Raw genomic sequence first — 27,688 nt, forward strand, 5'->3', positions numbered from 1 at the left:
ATAACCATTTGCTGAGAAGACTGTCCTTTTCCATTGAATGATTTTAAACACCCTTGTCAAAAAATAGTAGACCGTGGATGTAAGGGTTTATTTATGGGCTCTCAGTTCTATTTCATTAGTCTGTGTGTCTGTATGTTTGTCCATACAGATAGTACCAGAGTTTTTATTTCACCAGCCTGTTAGTAAGTTTTGAAATCAGGAAGTATGGATTCTCTGAATTTGTTCTTCTTTTTCAGGATTGTTTTAGTTATCCTAGGTCCCTTGAAATTCAAAATGAATATTGGAATGAAATTTTCTGTCTATCCTTTCATAGTAAAAATGACAGAAAATACCATTGGGATTATGATAAGGATTGCACTGAATTTGAATCTGTAGTATTTGGGTACTATTATCTTAACAATGTTAAGTTTTCCAGGCCATGAACATGTGCTATCTTTACATTTGTTTAGGTTGGTTTCTTTGAGCAACATTATACAGTTTTAGTGAACAAGTCTTCTGTCTCATTGATTAAATTTAGTCCTAAGTATTTTATTGGTTTTGATGCTATTGTAGGTGGAATTGTTTTCTTAATTTGTTTTTGGAATTTTTTATTGCTCACATATAGAAATACGATTTTCTTGTGTTTTGATTTTTTATCTTCCAATTTTGCTATATTTGTTTATTAACAGACTTTGTGGATTCTTTAGGGTTTGGTACATTGAAAATTATGTCATCTGCAAGAAGAGATGGTTAACTTCTTACTTTCTAATGTGGATTCCTTTTCTTTTTCTTGTCTAGGACTTAAAAAAGAGGATGTCTTTGACTTGTTCCTCATCTTAGGAAAAAAGGTTTCACTTTTCATCATTGATTGTGCCATTAGCTGTGGCTTTCTGTATGTGGCCTTTAAAAGGTTGAGAAAGTTTCCTTCTGTTCCTAGTGTGCTGAATATTTTTATTGTGAAAGAGTATTGGGCTTTTTCAGTTGAAATGATCATGTTTTCTTAACTGTTTATTAATTGATTTTTTAATTGATTGATTTTCATATGTTAAACCACTCTTGCATTCCTGGAGAAAGTCCCACTTGGTTGTAATATATACGAGTTGAGTATCCCATATGAAAATGCTCAGGATGCAAGTGTTTCAGATTTCAGAGCTGTATGAATTTTGGAATATTTGTGTAAGCTTTACTAGTTGATCCTCCTTAATCCAAAAGTTGGATATCTGAAATGCTTTGAAATCCAAAATCTTTGTAGCATCATTGCTCAAAAAGTTTCAGATTTCAAATCATTTTAGGTTTTTGGATTGGGAATGTAATGTGATTGGGCTTGTAATGCTTTTGACATGCTGTTAAATTCAATTTGTTATTTTTGTTGAGGATTTTTGCCTTTCTTTACAAGGGTTATGACCTGTAGCTTTCTTTTCTTGTAGAATCTGTCTAGCTTTGATATCAGGGTATTGCTGGCATTATAGAATGAACTGTTCTCTCCAATTTTTTGGAATAGTTTGAGGGTTTGCATTAATTCTTTAAATATCTGTTAGAATATCAGTGAAGTGATCTGGTTCTAGTCTTTTCTTTATGGGGTGTTCTGCCAATAATCCCCTTTCTTGTAATAGTTCTTTTCAGATGTTTATCTCTTCTTCAATCAGTTTTGGTAGTTTGTGTGTTTCTAGGAATTTATCCATTTTATCTTTGTTATCCAAACTTGTTGGTATACAGTTGTTCATGGTATTCTCCCCTCATTCTTTTATTTCTGTACATTCAGCAGTAATGTGTCTCTTTCATTTCTAATTTTAGTAATTTGAATCTTTTTTCCCCATGGGTCCAATTTAGTTTTATCACTTTTGTTGATCTAATAAAAAGAACCAACTTTTGGTTTTGTTGACTCTCTCTTCTTTATCAGTACTTTTTAAAAAATTTGTAAAATATATAGTGGTTTAGTTAGATGGTTTTAAAAGATTTTACTGTGGAATTCAGAATAACTGCAACAAACATCCAATGTCATCTTAACAGGAATCATCTTATTGCTAGTCAATGGCTTTGGAAGAATCTGTACTATTTTATATTCCCAGTAATAATATATAAGGATTTCAGTTTCTCTTCACTCACTAATGCTTCCCAGTATTTTATCAGCTGTTGCTGCTGTGTTTGTACTAAGGATTCTAAGTACTTGATAACAGTTTTAAAATCCCTCTCTCATTCTTTCTCAAATCTGTTTTAGAGATCTGTTCAAAATCTCTTTCCCCTTGTACTTTTGCCTTCTACTCTCATATTTCGTTTTTAGCTTGCTGTATTTTATCTGGTTTGTTAGCAACCATCATTTTTGCCTCCGTTTCACATTTTTTTCAGCAAAGTAATCTGAGCATCTTACCATTTTTGCCAGCACTGCAATTTGATGGTCAAACATGACTTTCACTGCAGCAACAAGACGAAATAGTCACTAAGTAGTTCTGAAAACATATAAAAGTCAGCAAAAGCTTGTTCTTTTCCTCAACCTCTGCAAGCTGAGACAAAGCTCTAGATAAAGCAGTATGATCTTCAAAATTACCTAACATGGCAGCACTTTTAGCAATGGCAGCTGTGTTGGCTGAAAGTTATTTTCTCTGACAGACTAAGGCTTCAACACTGGCATGAAGTTTCCTAAGTTGCTGGTCTTGATTCTCAAATTGCCACTGCTTTTCTTCAAACCATGCATCCAATTCATTCATCCTGATTGTCATTTTGTTGACAGAGATGGCAGCCTAGTTCATCATCCTCAATATTTCTGCTTCACTTAGAGCCTATGTATTAACTGCTCTGGACAGCTCTGAACTTTCCAAGAAGTACCTTAAATCAGGATCCTATAGTAAAGTTCGATGTTTTACTTTGAAGATACCATTCTAGAGCTGCTCTCCGTTTTTCTGCAGACTCTGTGGATGATGAATCTTCATCATATACTTTAACCTTGATCATACCTACTATGTTCTTCTCCAGAGCAGGTGGCACAATATAAACAACATGTAAATACTTTAACTAATTTGCTATACAAACCAAGAAAGTCACTGAATCTTCTTTTAACTGAAAATTCACTCTTACTAACATGGAAAGAGAAGTTTTTGTTGTTACTCTATATGCCATATAAGCATTTATGCCATCACCAACTTTCTCTGGATCTGACACACCCAGTATCTATATCAAAAATATGTCCATTTGCTGCTGCTTCAATCTCCTCCCTGGCTCTATTGAGATCACAGGAGCAGACATACTCTTTGATTCAATTCTAGGAGCAATGAGTATAGTAGGGGTGACATGTGTGACTGCATGAGAAGATTCTGAGAAGAGGATAGTTTCCCTTTCTCGGTTGTCCAAAGAAACTTCTTCTGTGGCTTATATAAAAAGATTTAATGGGGCTGAGGTTGTGGCTCAGCAGTAGAATGCTTGCCTAGCATGTGCAGAGTCCTGGGTTCAATCCTCAGCACCACATAAAAATAAATAAACAAAATAAAGATATTTGTCCATCTACAATTAAAAATATACATATATATATATATATATATTTTTTTTTTTAAGGTCTTCTCTGTCGTCATCTAGTATAACTTCTTCAGGTTTTGGGCTGTTGGAGTTTACCCTAATATCTTCTGCAGGAAGACTAGCTGGTTTTGGAGATGATGGGCTTGACTCTAGCAGGGAGACAGTGCTGGTGAACAAGTCTTCTCCATCCTTCAGCTCAAAGTCAGTGGGTTTCCTGTTCCTCAGAGGAGGAGGCTCCCTCTTGTCTGTCATCTTCACTTGCCCAAACAACTGCCTTTTTTAGTACTGTTTATTATTTTCTTCCTTTTGCTAGCTTTGGGTTTAGTTGTTTCTTTTTCTTTGAAATGTATAGTTAGGTGGTTTATTTGATGTTTTTCTCTTTGAGTGTAGATATTTGAAGCTATAATTTTCCTCCTACCACTGTTTTCAGACTATTCCATAGGTATAAATACATTGTGGTGTTTTTTTTATTTGACCAAAAGAATTTTCTCATATCTGCTATGATTTCTTCTATAATTCCTGGTTAAGAGTATGTTGCTTAATTTCCATGTATTTGTGAGTTTTCCTTTTTTTTTTCTTTATTGATTTCTAGTTTTATTCCATTGTGACAGGAAAGACATTTGCATGATTTCAATTTTTCAAAAATATATATTCATTTTGTGACCTAACATGGTATGTTCTGGAGAATATTTTGTGTGAACTTAAGAAAAATGTCTCATTCTGAGAAGAGTGTTGTTGGGTAGAATGTTTTGTACATGTCTCTTTTGATTAATAGTGTTCAGTTTGTCTGTTTATTTATTGATCTTCTACATGGCTATTCTACCCATTATTGAAAGTGGACTATTGAAATATCCAACTATTATATGACTATTTCTCCTTTCATGTCTGTCAGTGTTTACTTCATATATTTGGGGGTTATGATATTGGGTGCACATATGTTCATAGAACTATCTTCTTAATACATTGAACTTTTATCAATACATAAGGTCCTTCATCTTCTGTAACTTTTCTTAGTCTATTTTTTTTCCTGACAAAAATATGGCCACCCTATTCCACTTTTGGTTACTATTTGGTTGGAATATCTTTTTCTGTTCTTTTACTTTCAACCTCTTTGTGTGTGTTTGTATCTAAAGTGAGTCTCTTGTGCATAGTGTATTGATACACTATTTTTTAATCATCCTTACAATCTTTGCCTTTTAATCAGAGACTGTGAAATTTACATTTAAATAATTACTGATAAGGAAGGACTTAGTTCTGCCAATTAGCTATTTATTTTGTCGCAGATGGCTTTGGTGCTTTGAATCCTCTGATACTACCTTGTTTGGCAGTTAATTTTTATTTTTTATTTTTTTTTGTAGTATACCATTTTGGTTCTCTGCTTCTTTTCTGTGTATTTTTTAGTTATTTTCAGTTTCCGTGGTTTAAAGATTTATCCTTTTATTATTTCTAATGTCACTGGTTCTGTTTTTTAAATATTCTAATCTAGATTCTTAAATGGATTTTCTTTTTCATTGACAGGGTCATCCATATCAAAATGGTAAGAGGCAATAGAAGCTCATTAGCAGGCTGAGAAAATTGTTATTGCAATATATATTAGCAAATATATATAGCAAACTTGCAATCTCCAAAGGTTTTAGTGCATTACTTTAGACTTAAGGAACATTACAGTGTTTTCTCCTCTTTTCTATTCAGTTTACATCTGGAACTTACTTTCTAATAGTGAGCTTAGATTCTGGGGTTTAGTTAGATAGGAATTTCCTTCAGCATCATTCCTAGCTGAAATCAAAAATTTCCATCACTGATCTAGAAACCACTGAACTCACCATTTTTCTGTCAGACTAATACAGAAAGACTGTGACCAAGCTAGTGATTATAAAGCTGCTTGAATTTTTTATCTTTGATGTTGGGGAAGACCTTTCATTAGTGGCTTCTAAGAGAAATGGGAAAATTAACTTACTGGAAAAAATACATTTCCAGCATGTTACTACTTCAGAGATTATATGTAGGGGCTAGATGTACAGGTGCACAGTTGTGAGAGGGAGGCAGAGAGATAAATAGGAGGGACTGAGATAGGAATAAAGATGGCTGTTCCCATTGCTTCTTCCACCTTAGCCCTACTGCAGTAGAGATGCATGGACATATCATAAAAATGAACTAAGGAAAGCTTGGCATCTGCCAACAGTCTTGGATGTTTAGAAAAGGATGGCTTCATTGGACTCTGGTTGGAATATGGAATTTGAGTGACTCCAGACTTGGGACTTTTGCAGTACTCTTGAGTCTTTCCTGGAACAGTGCTGATTAAAAGAGCCACAAAAGCTTCAGTCATTTCCCCCAGCTGTATTGACACTAGTTCCATTCATATAGCTTTCATCTTGTTTCCTTCCTTGTATATGTATACAGCAAAGGTTGTCAAATAATAATTGGCTGATATGTCAAGGGTTAATTTTATGTCTACATCATCTCTGGATGATGTTTGTATGTAGTTTTTCTAGAAACTCTGAAAATCAGCAAGAGATTGCTTTGGGCCCGCTCCAGCCATCTTGCTCTTCTACAGACTCCTAGCCAATCATTCTTTCATTACTCTACCATTATCTGGAAGCTCCCTACTTCCTTTGAATTTATACTGTGTTGCTACTAATTCTACATTATTATCTCATGTGATGATGATTTATAGGCTGTTCTCTGTAAAGGTAAATCCAACAGTTTTTTGTGTTCCTAAAATGTTTCTTCTCTCACCTGTTCTTTAACCTTTCTCTTTTCTCTGCTTGTTCTTTGCTTCTGTCCTTCTCTTGGCCACTCTCTCATTCTTCAGGTCTCAATCTGATTATTTCTTCCAGAAGGCCTTCCCAGACCCATTCCCTATTCTGTCATAGACTGGGTTATTATATACCCTGCTGTTTTACTACCTTTATTTCCATTAGCCTTCTCATACTTAATCCTGTGTAACACTAATCATATTTTATTTCCCTCATTTAAGTAGTAAGTCCCATGAAGGAAAATATATTATGTCTCACTCACCTCTGTCCCTAGTACCTGATACATATTAGGAAAATAGTAGCATTTGTTGATTGAATAAAGATACACCTATATGAAGAAATCTGGGTTGTAAGTAAAATTTGTCAGTTAAATTAACTTGGTCTTACCTCCTCTATCTGATATAACCAAAAACAAATACAGCAGTCAAAAATTGGTTAGAATTAGAAGATAAACTTCATCCTAACAGGCTGAAATATGTGACTTTAGAAACTTAAGAACTAACCCATAATCAACATATTCCTCAGCACACACTCACCGCTGGGAACACAGGACTGGAAATAAAGTCAGTATGGGAGAAGTCTAGGTAGGGCCAGCTTTATAATGACCAATAATCTGCTCTCACAGAAAACAATATATAGCAAATATGTTTAAGATTTATATATGTCAGGTAAGGTTCTGTGCAAAGATGTAGATTGTAAGTTTAAATTCTTTTGAAGTATGTACTGGTTAAGATAATGGTGTCTGTAATCAAAATGCAAGTTTTGAAATCTAGCCAACTCAGTGTCCCTGAAGCAGTTAGGAAACCACTCTGGGGCCTCCCTTTCTTCATCTGTAGAGTGGTATGTGATAGTAGTTCCCTCCTAGGGTTGTTGGGAGAACGAATAAAGTAAGCCCTGTAAAAAGCTTAGAACAATGCTTGTACATCATAAGTAGCTTATAAATAGTTGCTGACATTAATTGAAATTATGTCATCTAGTGAAATAAAAGTAAGTCTTAAGGTAAGTCTTAGGGACCTGACTCATCTGGGAGAGGGTCCCAGATGACCATGGTGTGTGTTCTTCAGTGTGAACCCTGTGGGCAGGGCCATAAAGTCCCAGTTAACCTTAGGGAAGGGAGTGTGCGTGTGGAGGAGAGGTGCCTGTGGATATTTAAACATAAAAGGGCATTTTGTAGATCTGAGTTGAACTATTTTATATATAAACGGCTAAACAAATCTGTTCCCTTTTTGAGAAAAGGTACCTGTAACCATTTTCAAATGTTTGTCGAGTGAATGATTTCCTACTCTACCTAAAGAATATGTTATAAAATGTATAGCTAGGAGTTTTGTGACCCTTTTTGGCACAATAGATATACTAAACATGTCAGTCTAGGTCTCCCTTAATCTATTATTTTCCCCTGCCTCTCCTTCCCTGCATGCACACCAGTCTTCCCATGTCAGACACAGATGGAGACATTTTTTAACTCACCCATGAAAACCATAGGTAGGTCAGCTTGGAAGTGAGACTGGGTAGAATAATAACCTCTTTCATCAAACCTAGCAGTTCACATTCTCCTTTATCAAAAAAGTAGTCTAAAAGAAGAACAATGGTTAGGTTTTTTTTCCCTCCTTCATCACCTTTTCCTTCTCAATACAGAGCAATTAGTAGAATTTAAGATTTAAAAGATCAGGGGACCATTTTTCAAACCCATTCCACTCTCCCAAATTCAACTTTAATATATATACTTCTTTATGTAACTGTATTTAAAGTATTTTTTGATGTGCCATATTTAAAGGTAGGTAACAAGATAGATTTACCAACTTGCTTCCATATGGAAAAATTGAAGTTTGGGTTGTTGCAAGTAAATGAAAGAAAACCAACCCACTACCTCTGAATACCTTTTATCACAAAGTATTTATTCAACAAAAATAATATTACAGTAAAAATGATACATATATGAAAGTGAATGAAGATTTGCAATCATAGAAAAGATGTGTACAAAGAGACCAGTGTTCAGGTTGTATAGTTCTAACAAACTTTAGCCATAGCAGTTTAACACTGATCAAGTAAACATTAAAAAGATGCGGGGTAGGTAGGTGGGATGGGATTTAATATTCTTTGGAAACTGTTTTTTGATAAAGTATTTATTTATGAACACACACACACAGCATGAGGCAGCACTCTGAGAGTTATTCTTTCATATCTATAGTTCTCCCTGCATTAGAGCATTCTGATCCGTCAAAAATTATCTTCCCATTTCTAGTAAATGGATCTAAAGTATAGTTAAACACAGTATTTGGAGCAGGAAAAATACCAGGAATCAGATTTCTGGCCATTTTAATATTTCCAATCAGCATTTAATTTCAAAAGTATGTTAATTAAAAAGTATGTTAATGTTTTTTGGTTGAAATTATTGCACAATGACTTCTTTTAGTTTCTCTACAAGAATCTTACATTTTATATATATTATTTTATTTTACAATTTTTTAATGCTGTTTCTTTACTTAACATAGTTTTGGACCAGTTACTTAAAGATAGGCCTTGCTGAAATGAAATTGTAACACCAATTCACTGTTCCACTTTGAATGAGTTTGGTGGCCCCAGGCAACTCTCAGCTTCTCTTGCATACCTGTCCTGATCTAGAAAGCCGTGGAGGAAAGCATTCTCAAAGACCCTTTTAACTCTTCTAGCTCACACTTTTTTCTTTCAGTAATTATCAGTTCCCTGAACCAGCTCCTCTTATTTTAGTAAAGAATTAGCCTATGAGGGAGTGACAGTAGTGTTTATTTGTAGTTTGGAGCCAGTACCATTACTTTATAGTTAGAGGCTCATTGGAGTGATTGAGTTTTTCCCATAAAAGCATATGTCTCCACATAATATAGAGAAGCTCCATTCCAATTGAAAATCTGAATTTCTAACATAATTTCAGTTTTTAAAAATTCAAGAATGTGTTTTCATAGTTTATTGTTTAATCTTCACAATCCCTGCCATTTAACGCCTGGTTTGGATCAGCTATTTAGTCACATTTTAAGTTGGTTTCTGTTACTTTTTAGTTAAGGATTACAGTTAACCTAATTTTAAATGGCACTTTCTAGTTCTGTTATCTACTTTGGAACATTCCTGCTTTGTGCATAGGTGTGGTGCCTCTGGAATGGTGCCTACTGATTTTTTTCTTTTTAATAGAACAGAAAATGTTTCTTTTATCACTGTTCTAAACTATACTACACAAAAGAATTTCTGTGTTATATCTTCAGTTAGTTCCACAGTGATGAGATTCCTGAAGAATTTTGTCAAGTTTTCTTCCATTCTCACCATAAAAAGTAAAATACAAAGCAGTTTATCCTATGTCTCAGTTTCCACAAGCAATGCCTTCAATACCTATAGTACTGTATTTCTGTTATAGTACATTTTTTGATCCATCAAAAATTGTGAATATCTGTCCTTATGAAGGTTTTACAAAATTGCTTCTTTGTTGTTTAAGTTGGCACCAGTGAGCTGCTTTCAAAATGTTAATTAGGTTCCAGGTATTTAGAGAAACCCTAATTCCTATTAATAGAGTAAATATATCGTGTGGATGTGATTTTTCTCTTGGAAGAACCAGGGCTAATCTTTTGAAATTAGAATACGCTAACCTAAGAAATACTATAGTAGTTTAGATGATATGGACTGGTAACTTTTTCCATTTCAGATTTTTGTTAGGGAGGAGAAAAGACATTATGGACATCTAAGAGGCTTCAAAGTTTAAAAAATGCACTTTAGAACATTTTCTTTTATGAATGTTTATTGTCTAAATATGGCTTAGTTTATTTTTATAAAAATGTTACTTGGACATTACATTTACTGAATTTCAATTCAAAAGATTCTAAGGCAATTCTCATACAACTGAAAGCAAAAAGGAAAAAGTGATACGAATATGCTTTCATATTTTTGCCTACTTGTGAAAAATAATGAAATTCTACTAAAGAGCTGTTTGATAGTAATTTTTGTCTTTCAAACATTTTCTCTTAATACTAAAAAATATATAAATCATTTACATAAAACTAAATGCAAAGGAAGGCACAGCTGGTTATAGTGTGAATATAAGCACAGTTCAGCATACGCAGAATTAAGGAGAAAAAAAGGTTCACATCCTTATTAGTTATATTGAAAACATTAAGTTCTTCACTGTCAACAGTGCTCAACACTTAAGAGCTAAGAGGATATAAAAACAAAAACATTAAAATTCACTTAATGCAAAACAGATTTCCATATATACTTGAATATATAAAAAAGTTTTTTAAATGCTAACATAAATGTAGACTATCCATGATATGAAAAGTGCAAACCAAATTAACAGAGGGTTTCACGAAGTCCTTCTCATGACACAGGTAAACTAGCCCATGGGGACAATTTGATCAGTTAATGAGTTCTTAGTTGTAGCCAGACATCATCAGGATTTCTGAGAGCTTGAAGAAAGCAGTACTGGAGAAGCAGCTCTGTCCAGACTGGGGATTGGCACTGGCATGTGGCTGTTAAGCAGTGTGGGGAACTGCAGGGCACATACACAAAGAAAAAAAAAATTGAATAATTATTACATATCACCAGGAAAAACTTGGGTTCCTTACATTTCCAAACAGACCACAGTAGTTCAGTTCTCTCATCACCCCTGTAATGGAGCAATTGCCAATCTATTTTATAGAATAATTTAAAGATGACAATTGCAAGATTACCTAGAACAAAGAAGAATAAGTCCCAGAAAACGATAGGCTACTAGAAAAAAGTACATAAATTAGATGTTGCTAAAGCATATTCAAATATTTTTAAAAGGTTCCAAGTTATCTAGGAATGCCAATCTGCTTTAAATATTGAGAAACTTTTTTTTTAAACAGACTTTATAAATCAGGAATTTCTAATAATACATTTTGGAATTTGTCATCTGCTTTTCAGAGTACTACGAAGATGTTTCTCAGTAACTTAAAAATATTTACCTTGAAAGATTTAGAAGAAATATAGAGTTGGAAAAGTATTTTCTTTGATAAATAATATCAAACTTATTAGAAAGATGACTCATAAGGAAAGAACAGTATAAAGTTAATTTCTGTACTGCTAAGCAACTAAGATGATAAATAGCAGGGTAAAGGTATATGTTGTAGTGACAAGTGTCAGGTCTGAAGCAAATGCATCATCTATGCTTCCAACTGAACAAGCAGACGAGAAGGCCTCCAATACTTGACTGTCTGCACCTAGATGTTTTATTGCCTAGGGTGATATGTGTCAAAATGATTTCCTATACTTCCTTGAAGCTTAATTCCTATTTAGTCCAGAGTAAGTTTAAATATTAAACTTCAAAACTAAATGTCAAACTACAGAGCCTGGCACCTATTGGAAGTACAACAAATATTTGTAGAACAAGTAAATATATTTTTGCAATGTTCATACTATTTCGGTAACTTATTTACGCCTGTGCCTTCTTGCTTATCAAGGGCTGTCATTTCATTTGATACCTACGGGCTATGAAGTAAGTTTTGTTATCTCCATTTTACAAATGAGAAAACAGTTAAAGTTCTGATTACCTAAAGGTCACAACTAATAAGCAGCACCAGCTAATTTTAAGCTCTGACTGGAATTTTTCTGTACTAAATTGCCCAACTTCTTATTTTGGCAGGGGTTAGGGGATGTCTAATTACTGTTTCAGTTTCTTTGATAGTTATTGGTATATTCACAGTTCTGTTTCTTTCCTGGTACTTTGGAATTTTAATTTTTTCTAAAATGTTATCCACTTCAATTGTGTTTTCAAATGCTATACATATATTTATACTCATATTTACGCTCCTAACCAAACCACTGTTGTCATTGACTTGGAGTGAACAACAGAAGGAGAGAAGGTCTTAAATTTTTATTGTTAATCTTATGTTTTGGGGTTTTTTCCATCCTGTTGATATTTTCAAAAGAATCCCCTGTAGTTTTATTAGTCTTCTCTGTTGCTTTAAAAAAGAGCTCTGATTTCTGCCCCTCTTATTTCTGTACACTCAGTTGTCACAGTTCTCAATTAGCCTGGTTTTATACTCATGTGTTTCTTAGTCATTTTTATTGGCTCTTTCCTACTACAGAAGTACAAGTTACAGTGAATACTGCAGAGATCCTACTGGTGGTCCAGAAAGTAGCTAAGGTCAGGGACACATGTCTGGCAGAAGCCACTAACAAAACTCGAGCCCAGTGCTCTAGATCTGGACCCCTGATCTTTGTCCCTGGATTTTTATTCCCTTCCATTCCCTGTCCTTTAGCATTTAATCTACAGAATAGGAATGAACAGGTCAACGCTATAGAGTCAGAAGGATGTTTAGCATGGCTGGCCTGAGATAACCTGGGGCAGCTTTAAGGAACCAAAAGGAAAATGTGCTTGATAGAAAGGCAGACCAGGTCCTGACTGAGAACAGGATATATGTTGTGGGGGTGGAGAGGGATCACTGTCCTTTTTAAGTTGCAGCATATACCAAGCTTCTGTCTGCCATACTTGAATTTGATGACCATTTCCATTTTAGATGTCCCCAGCCAATGCTGCTTTTCCAAGAAAGCTGTTCTTCTCTGGTGCTCTAAGTTAGTGAGAGTAGTGGTTAGGGATACAAACTAAATTTGGACCAGGGCTCTGCTACTTGTCAGTGTGTGATCTTGGGTAAACTGAGCAATGTCTCTGCCTTAGTTTTCTCATCTTTAAAATAGAACTACTGATAGCATTAAATGAGAAGCCATGAAGAGTGGCCCAGAATGTCTGACACACAGTAAACCCTCAATACATGTTAGCTGTTAAGTGTTATTACTTAATCATTTTGCCTCTTCCTCATATTTACTACCTACTTACTCCTAAAACCAAACTCAAGGTCTTCTCAATCTTGCCTCTGAAATGTCTTCCAAATTGATTCCTATGTCCACCATTCTGTTCTAAAAGATGACTGTCCCTTTAGTATTTGAAGTAGAGAATAATTTTCTAGTATTTGAAGTAGAGAATAGTTTTCTCCTATCTTCCTGATCTTTCTACTTTCTCTTGAATTCTTCCTTTACATGGATATCATACCTAACAGTGTAACAACGGATTAAAAAGGTGGAACTATTGAAGCCCACACCTCCTTTTCAGACCTCATCTATCATAGAGTCTCCTCCTGAGAATACTTTCCATATCCAAACCCAGGAGATAATTAAGTTCTAAACTATGCTTTGCTCTCTATCAAAATCCTGTCCCTTCTCCCAACTCAGCTCAGGTAGCACTTCTTCCTCAGAGTCTGTCCAGTCCCTGGATGCAAAGAACAACTCAGTCCCTCAGTTCCTGCAGCACTTTGTTTGTTTACTTTCCTGTTTACATTGTATAGCTCTTTCAGCCCTTGCTGCAGAACGTTGCAAATATTTACTGGGTTAGATTTATTGAACAAAAAATTTCAGCACACAGTCTCAAATGAAAATTTTAACTAGCTCCACCTGGTGTCAACATGTATCCGTACCTACTGGGTACATTTCAAATTTGATAAAAATCTGTTTGAAAAGTTGGAGTAGAACAGAAAAGTAACTTCAAAATGCCAAACTATCCAACTGAAAGACATTTCACTTTATTTGTAAATCTGCATCCTTGACATTCAACACTTAGCACAGTGTCTTTGGCATCTTGTCTCTTTACTGAAGTATTTCTAAGTTAGAAGCATACCTCTTCCAGACTGGCTAGTGCCTTTTCTTCTCCTTTGAAATTATTTAATATCTGCTATAATGATTGTACATGAATGAACAGTGAGTGTACAGAATGATCGTGTGCAGAAACTCAGCTCTGGCAGCTATCAGGATTCCAGCCTACCTTTGCAAAAATCACAACAGGAAACCTGCCAGCCAGCATCACTTGAGTTTGTTGTAGGCTGAGTCTGGGTTTTTTTTTTTTTTTTTTTGCCAATACATTAATAGCGTGCATGAAAGAGGTTTGTTATTTTGAAAAGAGATGATTTTCATTAGTTTAAAAGAGACTTAATCATAATCTGAATGCTGAAAATTTATCATTTGTAATATCTAGTTTCAGAAAATCTTCCTCTTACCATGTTTTGTTTACCATTTTAAAAATTGCTACATTCAACTACTCTTTTCATTTGAAGAATAATATTTTTAAAAGTACAAAATTGTTTTCCCTTAGTTTCATGGATCCAACCAAAATCAGAGGGCCCAAGGCCATATAACCCATCCCATTCAAACTGGAATGTGTTTTTTCGGGGCTGCCTTTTGAATGGCACCAAGAGAAAAAAACTGGTCTATTTGGTGAAATTAAAATTGAAACTCATAGGCAAGTAGCCTTTAAATGCATTAACTAAGCAGATGCAGTGGGACTTGGTTGTAATCCCAGTAACTCAGGGCTGAGGCAAGAGGATCACAAGTTTGAGGCCAGCCTCAGCAACTTAATAAGACCCTGTCTCAAAATAAAAAGGGCTGAGTGGGCGTGGTGGCTCTCCTTAGCTCATCATTCTTCCAGTGAGACCCTACATCTCATCTTGTACATTATGCTTCTGACACAGAGAAGGTACTTTGGCATATATTGACAAGCAAAATGACCAACTCAAAATTTTTTGTCAACTTTTGTTGACATTTCTTTATGAGTTTTTAGCATCTTTTCATTTAGACAGTCACTGATAATTACTGGCATCATTTGTAAACCAAGCAACATGCTAGATGCTGGGAAACACCATAGGGAACAGGATACAGTTCAGTCTTGATGGCACACAGTCTACTGAAGTTTGCCAGATTAACAGGCAAAATGCTAAGTGCTAAATGCAGTGGGAATGAGAGACCTGCAAACTAGTTTGCCACGAACCACACTGGGGACACAGGATGCGGTGTGGATGAGACAAGGCTAGAATTAGGTAGAGGGAGTTTGCACTGCGTGTTTATCCCTGCTTCATTCCTGTCCCTAGGATCTGTCCTACCTATACGCACATATACAAACAATAACAGCTTGAGTGGGTAAATATCAAAGAAAAAAATCACTAATATCCACGTGATAGTGATACTACTGCAAGATTCTAGCATGTAAATGAATAATAAATATGTTTTCTGAATCCAGAGAGTTCTACAAGATAAAGCAACTAAGTCTTCATTGTTTTTTTAACCCAATGCCCTGGATACTTTTTTTTTTTAAATAACAGAATAAGAAGAACTTGATTATGATTCAGAAGTATTCAGGTAACTTTTCTACCCCAGTAAGGAGAAACTGCTATTTTTAGTTTTCAGTTTATTTCAAGTAAATCAGTACATTGAGTAACTAGATTATCACTTTGAGGTCTTTTATTAAATTTTTTTCTTGAATTTTATACTTTCCTAAAAAATTTACAGTTTTCATAGTCAAAATTAAAATTTGCAAAACACTTATTAAAGAACTAATTGTTGCATTTATGGACAGCTGACCTACATACACCATTTCTGCTTCAATAAAAATGTCTGCCTCTTAAAGAGTATGCAGCCCTGTCCCTATGAACACCCTTACAACTGAACATATTAACCAAATATTAGGCAGAAACCACCATCTTAAGCCTCTGCAGGATTGAGAGAAAGGATATCACTTAGAAGTTCTGTTAAAAAGTTCAGTTCCAAATGCTCACCTGGAACAACGTGTTTGGCCCTTGCAGCCTGGCAGGACTCAGTGGAGCGACCGGACTAAGGCTGCTCCAGAAATGTATGCTGGAGAGCAGTGGACTCGGGGTCAGAAGCAATCCATTTGGTGTCTGGGAAATAAAACAAATAGTTCTTGGTAAAGGTTCACCTGACTCTAGCTGTGATCAACAGAGCAGAACAGTGGTTAGGTTCACTCCCATGGCCAAGAAGCAAACCTCGCCATCTTGAGAAAGCTAGGCAAGTTTATTTCTGCAAGGCGGTGAACAGTTTAAATTTTCTTCAATGCTAATTTTATTAGCAATTTATAGAGGAAAAGAGGTATTGACATTCTGGTGGAAAACTCAAGTTTGTAGCAACTTTTGTCCAAAAGGTCTTTTCAACTTGCTCCTCTCCTAAATTAAAGAAAATTTAATATACAGGCAAAATAGGACCCCAGGAAGGGGCTTGATTTTTTTATTGAATTGTTTTTTTACAATGGAAACTCTATTTAGGTCACAAACACACGAGGACACACATACACATTTTAAAATTATTTCTTCACACCTTGCATTATCAACCAGCCCTTTAATAGATTCTGCTGTTAAAATACCCTACTGCAGCTTCTTAACAAGCTCTCAGCTGGGTTTTCCAGATTTTACTCTGGAAGTGGGATTGGTGAGAATTCATTACTCTGGCAATGGTGAGGGGAGTATGGGGGCAATTCTTGTCAGGTTGGATGCAGACCCAAAACTTAAAAGAGAGTGCCATGCTGGCATTTGCTTTCACACAGGCAGCAGGAGTCCTGGCCCACAAGCCAGAAAGAGGACAAGAAACAGCCTTCCCTGGCTGGTGAATCTGCAGGGCTTTTATTCTCAGCAGAGGCAAACTCCCCAGCCCAGGGTGGTTTTGCACCTCTGGTGACTAGAAGTCCCTCTGTGGATCTGTGGTGTCAATACAGTGCTTTGTGTGAGAACCATAGCAAAGGTGCCAGCATTTCAGACTGCATCATGCTGGATGCTAACGTGTTATTTTTCCCTAGAATTGGCCTCAGCAACTTCATTAATTATCAAGAGCATTTGGGCTTAAACCTGAATTGAAAGGTCTGCTCTGTTCAGTGGAATAGAGACAAATATCTAAAGGTCTTCAAATCATGAAGTGCTGAAAGGTAAACAAGTTCATACCAAATTATTTGACTCTGGCATTTCCTACATATTCAATGACCTATGAGGTTACTAGAATAAATACATGTTTTGAATAAGCTCTTCATTTGTTTTAGTCAAGGCAATTTTGCAAGTATGCCAGGACCATCTGGCCTAACTGTTGAGAATTAACAGCTCAGCATGAGCTCTGCCTGGGTTCCAATCTCAGAACCATACTTACCAGCTAGGAAACCTCAGGCAAGCTACCTAACCTCTGTGCCTCAATGGGGAGAATAAAAATTAGCTATATTACAGGGTTGCTGGGAAGATTAAATAGGATAATCCACACAAGCCCTTAGTATGTTCCTGGCACCCAGGAATGTTAAATAAGTTTTAGAGACTACAGTCACACCCAGTGTTTAATAAATGTGTTTGAATGAATAAATGAATCAGTAATTAAAAGTCCGCCTTACTAAATGTATGTCATCTATTTATGGGTGAAATTCTCAACTGTATATTGAGAAGTACTCATGCTCTGAAACAGATGGACAAAACTGAGTCAGCCGTGCTTTCAGCTCAAATCCTCAGGCTCAGGTGACCAGAGAACTGGTATTTGCATGTTACTTTAGAGCCATGTTCCAACCACAGCATGTTATATTAACTTTTAATAACCAGAGTGTTTGGGGCCTTCTGGTTTATTCATCAGTGAAGGCTTTTCAAAGTCTAAAAGTAAAGACATTCTTCAGCTTGACAGGGTGTCACACATGCCTGTAATCTTGGCAACCCTGGAAGCTAAAGTAGGAGGACTGCAAGTTCAAAGCCAGCCTCTGAAATTTAGCAGGGCCCTAAACAATTTAGTGAGACTCTGTCTCAATAATAATGAGTAAGGGATAAAGCTCAGTGGTAAAGTGCTCCGGGGTTCAATGCCTGGTACCAAAACAAAAAACAAAGACAAGTTTTTAAAACCACAGAACAGATACCTTTCTCTCAAACAAGACCAGAAATACACACCTATTGTTTTCAATCCTCTAGGTAATACTTAAGATTTAGAATTTAGAGGGCCAGGGTTGTGGTTAGTTGGTAGAGCACTTGCCTAGCCTGTGTGACACTGGATTCAATCCTCAGCACCACATAAAAATAAATAAAATGAAGGTTTTGTGTCCATCGACAACCAAAAATATTTTTTAAAAAAGATTTTGAATTTAGATTTCCATAATCTAAAATTGGCACCCATAACTGTCTGGATGTAAAGTGTTTGGACATTGGTTTCCAAGGGATACATACATCAGAATCCCCTGCCTTGTTTAATATGTTTGAAATGCCTTCTATAATGTATGCAAATAAACATGGTGAAATGACATCACCCACCCCTCTCCCACACATCCCTGTTCTCCCTAAAGACCGTGTGGCCTTAGAGAGCTGTTTGTTTGGTTATTTTTTAAAGGAAAAGTCCTATAAATCCTGTTCCGAGTTATCTCTGGAACAGTGTGAGCTTTTATAATCTCTCTCTGTATGTTTGTGGAGCCAGGCAGGCAAGGCTGACGGAGGGAAGGTGGTAAAGAAAGTAGCCACAGGCAAAACTCATGCTTTCTCTTCCTCTGCCTGGAATGCCTTTATTTTAACAAGTGGCCACAGGGAGCTCCTGATCCTGGAGGCTGCCAGGGAAGGAAGCAACTGGGCATTCATTTATAAGGGGAAGGACCCTGCTACCAGATCTCATTTTTCATCTTCTCCACTCAATTCTTCTAGTTAATACTGAGTCAACTAAAAAGCCCACGTATTCTCCAAAACAAGGTGAGTTGGCCTTGTCCAGACTTGCCCACCTGGGCCCTTGCCCACAGCCCTTTGCCTGAATCATGCCCTCCAGTGCCCTTTTCTACTCCTCCCTCCCTTTGCCCATCAAAATGCCACCTCCTCAAAGGAGACTTTCCACATCTTCCCTCATCCAGATGGGCTTTCTCTCCCATTGTATCTTTAGAACACTGTAACCAATTTTTTCCTTAACATTTAGCATGTTCTGCCTCATGGTAATTTGCATATATTTCTGCTACCACTTTCTGTAGTCCTTAAAAGGTATTTGCTCATTGTTATTCCTCCTGTAGTACTCAGACCCTCAATATTTGATAGGCTGAAGCCATCTGCAACTCTGGGTATGTCCCATCCTGTGCCCTCACTCATCACTGTCACCTCTATTTGCAATGCCCTTGTTCAAATGAACTCATCTTCTTTCCACATCCAGTACTTCTTAAAACTCATCATTTTCTGTCAGTCATACCATTTATCCCCTCCATGAACACTGGATGAGAAGGCAAGTATGTTTCAGGAGCCAGCAACAAGGTTGCTATACTCATGCTCTGTCCACCACCCCAGGTCCCCGTTGCCAAGATGCTAATACTGTGGCCTCTGGAGCCTTCTAGAATTCACACTTCTGGGGAGCTCCTCATTCCATTCCTTCTGCATTCAGGCCCCTGGCACTTTACAGAAAGCATCCTACCACAGCTACCTAACCCAGTCCACCTGCCTCAGGTCCCACTTCCCCATTGGTTCTACACACTGCCACCAAACTGTTACCTTAAAACAGCATATTCCTTCAAAAGTCACAGTTTCAGGGAGGAAAAAAAAAAAAAGAGACTCCTTAGCTTCAGTTCCTTAAGTTTCCCCTTAACCTGGTTTGGGTACTTCCTAACTTCCCTAGGTGAGCATCACTTTGCTTGATGTATCCTGAGCTCCTCTAACACACTCAGAGAGCCACAGAATTCTAACCCAACAGTCATCCCACAACTTCCCTGACCACCCAGCCCCTAGTTCCCTGGACTGCGACCCTCTCCAAGAGTGACAGTATCCATTTCCATGATTTGACCTTCCCTCACATGTCGATGACTCCCTACCTTCTCTTCAGCCCCAAACTCTCCTTCGCTCCAGCTGCAGCTGGATATTTCTACCCAAATGTCCTGTGGCCTCCTCAAACTCAATATGGCCCCAACTGAACTCAGCTCTTTATGCATAAGCTTACACTGGCCCTCACCCTCTTCATACTCAACTTCCAGCTTACTCCCACCCCCAAGTTGGTCCCCATGTCCAGTTGATGGCATTCCTTAAGTCTCTCAGATCCACCTCCTCTGACCCTGTCCCACTGTTCACAGCCTTTCATCCTGACAGCCTTTTACCTGAATATTATGATAGCAACCGGATTGGATCCGGCCTCCTCCTTCCCAATCCATGCCATCTGGGTGATTTCTAAAACGGTATAGACTCGTGTCCCTTCAATATTGGCTACTGACTTATCTCCTGCACTCCCCTTTCCTTCTGATTTATCCTCCAGTCTTACTGAGCCACTGCACCTCCCTAGTGTGTCTTGTCTCTAGCTGTTCCTTGCCCATAATGCTCTCCTCACCCCAACTGCCAGAAAAATTCCTCTTGATTCTTTGACACCCAGCCCCCGTGCAATTGCATCCTGTCCATGAAGTCCTTCCTCCCTTCCTCCAGCAAAGTTAATGCCACCTTCTTAGTGTTCCTTGAATGCCTCAGTATCTTTCTGTATTGCATATGAGATGCTATATTAAGTTACTTGAGCTAAGTTATGGGCACCTACCAGGGACTATTTATCCATGTTTTTATACCCAGCTATAAGCACAGCAGCTTATACATGATAGGTGCTCAGTTCATACTTATTGAATTCAGTTGACGTGCTTCCCTGCATGGGTGTATCTGATTCTTGTCAAATGTTATCTTATGTGTAAGTGTCTCGTTGTTATGGATAGGTTCTAAGGTCATAAAGAACACTTGTACTTCTGGTGTCTTTTCTATGTCTTGCAAAAAATGAACACTCAATAATTATTTGTTGATCAGTTCTCATAAGGAATTTTTGTTTCCCTTTAAACTCATTTCCTGTCAAGTCTGAATTCCTCAGTTTTAAGGGTCCTCCATAAATTTACACCACCCTAAATTATATACTACCCCATATTCTTTACCTGTTGGACAATAAGCTCCTGAGAATAGGCCTGTGTCTATCTATCCTCTGAATCTCTAGGTAGCTAAAGGGCCTAGAGGTTTAGTGATTATCTCCAAAATTAATTAATTAAAAATGGTAGGCATCTGGGGGGCTGGGGTTGTGGCTCAATGGTAGAGCAGTCGCCTAACATGTGTGACACACTGGGTTTGATCCTCAGCACCACATAAGAAAATAAACAAAATAAAGGTATTGTGTCCATCTGCAACTAAAAAAAAAAAAATTAAAAAAATGGTAGGCATCTGTTAACTTGGTCAACTAAAGAGGAAATGGATAAGCTGCTAAACAAGTATTTGCAGGAAACTAGTAAGTCATACAGGCTTTAGGAAAACTGAAGGAAAAAAAAAGTCTACCGAGCAGCTGTACAAACATCTCTAATCTTATACTTAACACAGATGCCGAGAGAATCCATGACTGCCACCTTGGGATTAAAAAACAAAATCTCAAAGGTGACTATGAATCTCTAGAAACCCCTACAGTAGTCTTGATTCAAATTAAGACATGGTTTTAAGAACTTTATCCAAACTTCCCACAAAAGTTTGGGTAGCACTGATCTTAAGGAAAAGGGACAGAATGGAGAATCTCATATGGATGTAGAGTAGACATGGAAAGTGTTAGGAGAAAAACTGGGGACAAGGCAGTAGAACTATGAAGGATGAACAGAAAAGGCAAGGAGAGGGGAGAGGAGGCAGAGCCCAGGGTTAAAAAAAAAAAAAAAAAAGTCTGTTGAGCAGATTGTACAAACATCTCCAATCTTATTAAACTTAGATGCCAAGAGAGTCCATGACTGCCACCTTGGGATTAAAAAGAAACACTCAATAAAAGGTTGCCATGATGGGCTGGGGTTGTGGCTCAGTGGTAGAGTGCTGGCCTAGCACATGTGAGGTCCTGGGTTCGATCCTCATCACCACATAAAAATAAATAAAGGTATTGTGTCCAACTACAACTAAAAAATAAATATTAAGGAAAAAAAAAAAAGGTTGCCATGATCTATCTGGGTAACTCAGAACTGGAGAAAACCAAGAACCACCTCCTGGAGTGACACCCCCACTGCACAGAGCTCTTCCTGTAAGAACATCCTCCGCCATAGGAATGACCAATGCAGAGAGCTCAGGCTGAGCTGGGGAAGTGTTGTAGAGAAGAAGAAAGTTATATTCCCCTGGGGAGAGGAAAAACAAACTTTTTCCTTTTAATAGCAGTGGCAAAAGAGATAGTAAAATGAGAAGCCACACCCAGATCCATAGGCTAGGGAAGGAAGGTCCCTACCCAGGGACAGGCTGCCCTTTTCTCTGACTACTGCTCACCACCCACATCTATGCTGCTCCAAATTCTCACTTTCTGACTTTGGCTCACAGCTGTTTCACCAGCCAGTAACCAAGGAAGGGAGTTTTAGCATTTTGGACCTCACTAGGCTGTCTCCACTCCATCATTGCTAATCCTGGGCCACTGCTTATAAAACATCCTGGGGCATGCATATTCAGACCTTCATGGTGAATGCATGCCCAGTGCCCGCACATATCTGAGTTCAGCATCTTACACAGCACAAGTGATGTTAACACAGGTCTTGGCATACATGAGGGGAAATGAAATGTGCCAGCCTCAGGTTCTGAGTTAACTTTACCTTGTTAAGATATGATGTGGGAGAAACTGCACAGAAAGCAGACAGTAGGAAGAGGGAGAGATGATACAAAAGACAGAATCACAAGTTCCAGCTGGCACCTCTCCGGCTACCATGGTGCCTGGCCAAGGACCAGGAAGGCTTCACGTCCTGGCTCGTCCCCCATCTCAGTTTCAGTAGCCTGTGCCAACAGACACATCAGCCTTGCTTTTCAGCAATTCTCAACTGTGACCTTGGCAGCTGAGCTCTAAGGTCATCACTCCTTGGTACCTAGTTGGCTTTTAAGTTTTCCAGTCTCTGGTTAGTCCCATGTTTGAGGGGCTTTGGCTGACAGTCCTATCTACATTTAGAATCTTCTTTACAAACTCAAATCCAAGAGTCATCTCGACTGCACTCTGTACAGCTCCCAGCAGATGCGCCAGATATTTCTGATGCAAGCAGTGGTTGGGGGAGCAACAGAATGAGGCTGATTTTTTTTACGCACACTGTGTTGTGGATCCCAGTTTTTCACATCTGTATTTGGGCCTCCAAGGAGCATGCGGTTCCATAAGTTTCCTGGAGAGAACTGTTACCACATGCCACAGTCAAGCCCAGGGTCCTCCACCCTTCTTCCTGCCATGTTTGTAGCTAGAAATGACCAACCTTGTAGGGTATCAAGTTATTACATTTGTAGGGTACCAGGTTATGACAATATACCTTTCTTCTAAAACTAACTCTTGGGAAAAGTTTATAGGAGGTTCCCACAGGTTACCAAATGCCACGTGCTCACAGACTACACCCAGCATACCCCAGAGGAAAGGAGCCAGTGTCTGTGATGGATGGAAAGTGCTAAGGTTGCAAGGAAGCCATGGGAGAACAGACCTCAGGCTGAGGCCCAGTGAGACGCAGGATGCTAAGCTCTGCCCTACTGGTTCTGAAGGGTGAGCTAAAGGCAGCAGGGTGAGTTTCTGGGGTACCCCAGTGTCAGGGAGGGCTTCTCTTAGGACCCAGGACTTACATTGACTTCAAGCCTGCTCTAATTCTAAAGGGCCCAAGCTCATCAAGTCAAAGTAAAACCTCGTGAATATCCTGTTGGACCTCAGGTAATCACGGGGGGAGCAGGCTCAGATTTCAGCTTTGGATGCCACATGACTGGGTCCTGCCCCGTCTCTGCCTCTTTCCCTTGGCCATCCACAGCCATGCCAGGTGCAGTGCCTCAGTGAATTTCAAAGAGGGATTTAGGTCCAGAGGCTCCACTACTACCCTCCTTCCCCGCAAGCAGCGGTGACTCCTTTAGTTCTACCTGGTTTCCAACACTACCTCATCTTCCCTGGAATCTGGAGGCCTGCCCTCAGTCTGGGCCCAGCTTCTGCTCTCCCACCCTTTGCTTCCATCCTTCAGGAAGCCCTGATCCCATTTCTGAACTTCCTGGCACTAACTCAAGGTTCGTGGCCCCACCCTCACAGTTCATGCCTGCGGAGTGTTTGCTCCCAGCTGCCACTGCACGGGTCCTCCATGGCAGCCTGCCTTTCACACTCTCTCCTCCATGCTTTGGGCCTGCTAGTGAGTACTGTCCCTTGAAACTGCATTGTTTCCGTTAATGTGCATGCACCCTTGAGATCCCTCTCTCCCTCCTCTCCCTAGTCCAGCTATACCACCCTCAGCCCCACTGAGGGGAGCCACCTCCAAGTTCACAGCATGCAAGTCCAAAAGCCCAGGGTGAGGCTCAGCTGACTTCCTCAGACAGGGCTGGCATGATGGTTCAGGCTAAGAGAACAAGACACTGAAATCGGTGGCCTCGCCCAGGCCTTAGACCCCTCCCAACTTCATGGCTGCAAACTTAAAGGCAAGGGAAAGAGTCGGTTAGAGGGTCCACCTGGGCTCCTTCCCCAGCTCCTTCCCTGAGCTACCATGGGAGCCACTGCTCTGAGCCATTAGGCAGCAGCAGGCTTTCCCACCAGGCAGTCTCACTTGGTTAGAGAAGGCCGGGTTTGGGAGCACCCCTTCCAATCTGCCAGTGAGGCAGGGACCCTCATGTCATGGCAGTACAAGTATTTCCAGCTCTTATAAGCTTGAGTTAGCAGGAAAGCTGTGGGAAGCCAGGTGGGGCTTTCAAGCTGCCCTGCAGACTCCCATAGATTGCCACAACAAGGGACGACATTTGGCTTTCTCCAAGTGGGACAGGAGAGAACATTTTACCTCAGGGCACACATTCACTCCTACCTACTAGCTGGGGGATGCTGGACAAGAAGAGTCACCCCTGTCCACTCAACCTCAGCTAGGCAGTGGGGTGTACACCATGGCTGCTAGGGACGCATGCAGGGGAGAGCTCCCCACCCGCAGCTGCTACTACCAAGGACAACCCTGTTGACAACAGAGCACAGCAGGAGTTCCTGCTCACCTCCCACGCATACCCATCGGGAGCCACAGAGCTCCAGGATAGTACATCCCCTGGGTAGCGGGAGCTAGCTCACCAAGCACCACCACCATCAGCTCATCCTCACAGTATCCATTTCACTTAAGAGAAAAATCATGTAAGGTCCCACTCCTAGGAATCTGGGATGCCAGGAACTGAATCCATGGGGATCCAGGATTGGTGACCCCCAAACTGGTACTCTTAACCTCATCCACTAAACTGTGTCCATGTTCAAGAGGAAGCAGAAACAGTTTGTCAGCAGCTGGACCAGACAGCTGCTGGATGTTTTCTTTGAAAGAAAAGGCTGCCTTCTCCCAGTTAACTGCAACCAGGAAGGACGTCTGCACCCCGTTGTGCGTTCCTCTTTCCAACACTTCCAAGAATCAACCTCCTGCCCAGGGTAGACCCTGAGTTTCTTATTAGAGACCAACGTGAGCACAGAGCTTCACACTCACAAATGCAATGATGGTATCCATGAACATGAACTTTCTTGTTAACAGGGAAAAATGGCTACTAAGTGCCCCCAGGCCCAAATGCTCCTGAAGTGTAAATGTGTCCCCTCAATTTTCCTTGGGAAATCATTCCTTACATCTGCCTTGACGGCCAGGGTGCTTGTTCCACCTATTGGTCCCTTTAGACCACTAAAAGCAAGAACCCAATCAAGCATCCCTCTGTTGTCAACATACCAAACCTTCTCTCGTTGGAAAACCTCAGTCTGAGGATGGAAAAGTACCTTCCTTTCCCATTTACACCATTTCTGGGAGAATCTCCTGAAGGGTGGAAGGAAGTGGCTTTGCCTGCTCTTCTTCCAAGCAGTGAGTCTGGGTGTGGTCAGGACCACAGGAAGCGCTCTTACCTGTGCAGTGAAGAAGGCTGGGGTGAGGGATCCCGAGGGCAGGGCTGGGCTGTTGAGAGCGATGGAGCCAAGGTCGGTGCCGGAGAGCACCAGCGGGGGTGCAGAGATTTCCAAGCCTTTGGGCTTTTTGCCCTTTGGGGGAAGAGATGGAGACTTGGTCTTGGAGCCTGACGACAGGTTCAAGGGCTCCAGGGAATCCGAGTCATGGCAGGCAGCCTCCAGGAAGAGGCTTCTGTGTTCAGAAGGGAGCGGTGAGTTGGGGGACAGGGATGGGGACCTAGAAGAGGAGGGTGAGGCCGAGGAGATGCTGGCAGCATTTGGCAACATTAAAGAGGAGATCTTGGCTGAGACGGACGAGGCCAGGAAGGCAGACGCCGCAGCAGCCTCAGGCGTGGAAGGCAGGGACACCACCGGCCTGGTGATGTGCTTCTCGGTTTTATTGGTCACAAACCTGATCACAGTCCTGACTTCTTCCACAGGGGGACTGTCCTCAGGCGGCTCCTCCAGCTTCTCTGTCTTGATGGCCTTGAAGGCCTCCGGAGGGTTCTGCAGGGAATTAATGGTGAAGGACGAGTACAGGCCTGAGTGGATGTATTCATTGCGGCTCGTGCTTTTGAGGGCGGACAAGCCGTGTTTGTGTGCCTCGCGGCCCTCGGGAGGCACCTTGCAGTCACTGTCCTGCAGCAAAAGGCTCTCCCGACTGATCTCCACCGCGTGAGGATCCATCTTGAGGATCTCTGGGAAAGAGACGAACTTGTACACAAACTTCTGCCCAATCACCTTCTTGATGATATTCTGCAAATAAATACAAGAGTAGACATTGAAAACGTGAGTGCACCCGAGATGGCACACTGTCATGGCCAATGTTGCCAGAAGATGCCCCCAAATATCCCTGATGAGCACATGCTGGCTAAAGAGGAGGGGGAGGAGAAGTCAGAGGCCAAAGGACCGGACTTGCTTTCCCATTCTGCCAACTTCAGCAAACTGCCGTTTGTTGTTTCCTGGTCTGGAAAGTGAGGATGATTATTCCCAATGATACAGTAACAGTTGCTATTTAGTAGGTAATTACTATGTGGCTGGGATTGTTCATACCTGATCTCATGCAGTATGAAAAGCAATCCTAGGAGGAAGACGTTAGAATTCCTATTTCAAAAGTTAGGAGGACCGGGGATGTGCCTCGGTGGTAGAGTGCTTGACTAGCATATGTGAGGCCCTGGGTGCCATCCTAGCACTGAGAAAAATAAATGAATGAAAAAACAGGAGATAAGCTTAACCCACTTAAATAACTGCACAGCCACCCACCAGATGGGTGGTAAGGCAGCCTTTGCAGAACCATGATGTGGTACTGTCTTATCAGAAGTCAAGAGAAGCGGGTGAGACAGTAATGGGGAAGCACCCTGCAAACTGTAAAGAAAGACATCATCAAATGCTGCCATGTTTTCTCAAGTCACAGAGCCATTGTTGCCACTGGAGGAAAAACCAATCACCTACTTAGACATCTGTGACATTCATATGATGTTCTAAGTTCCTTGTATCTGCTTCAGGCTCTTCAATGTATCAACCCTCAAACATTAAAATGTAAACAAAAAAACAACAATTGCTGCAAAAGTTGAGAGCTCGTAAAGGCTATACTGTGTTGGAGATTTATGAAATCGATAGATAAATTCCCTGCAGAGCCTTCCATATTTCACATTTATCTACCAAAGGCTTGCTGTGTATCCCACTCTGTGTTTGACTACCGGGATCCCAATGCTCAGGGGAGACAAAGATGTACCAAGAGCTAGCACCATTCTAGAGGGAAAGGACTCTGAATGTTTCTTTGTAAACTGTTCCTCCTGCAACTTGGGTACTAGTTTCAG

General features: G+C 39.7%; 1 protein-coding gene and 1 pseudogene across 1 annotated transcript in view; both read right to left on the reverse strand.

Annotated features, from left to right (window-relative positions):
* Window positions 1-2,031: 2,031 nt before the first annotated feature.
* LOC101966124 (sorting nexin-2 pseudogene) lies at window positions 2,032-4,849 on the reverse strand (annotated as a pseudogene).
* A 3,267-nt stretch (window positions 4,850-8,116) lies between these two features.
* Window positions 8,117-27,688, reverse strand: part of Elk3 (ETS transcription factor ELK3) — a 62,837-nt gene continuing 43,265 nt past the window's right edge. The window contains exons 3-5 of the mRNA XM_005324452.4: window positions 25,830-26,624; window positions 15,821-15,943; window positions 8,117-10,749 (exon numbers count right to left, since the gene is read on the reverse strand). Of these exons, the coding sequence (XP_005324509.1) occupies window positions 10,651-10,749; window positions 15,821-15,943; window positions 25,830-26,624 (1,017 nt within the window). The 3' untranslated portion in view covers window positions 8,117-10,650. The remainder of the gene's footprint in view (window positions 10,750-15,820; window positions 15,944-25,829; window positions 26,625-27,688) is intronic.

Source organism: Ictidomys tridecemlineatus, chromosome 6, assembly GCF_052094955.1.
Source record: "Ictidomys tridecemlineatus isolate mIctTri1 chromosome 6, mIctTri1.hap1, whole genome shotgun sequence".
NCBI lineage: Eukaryota > Metazoa > Chordata > Mammalia > Rodentia > Sciuridae > Ictidomys > Ictidomys tridecemlineatus.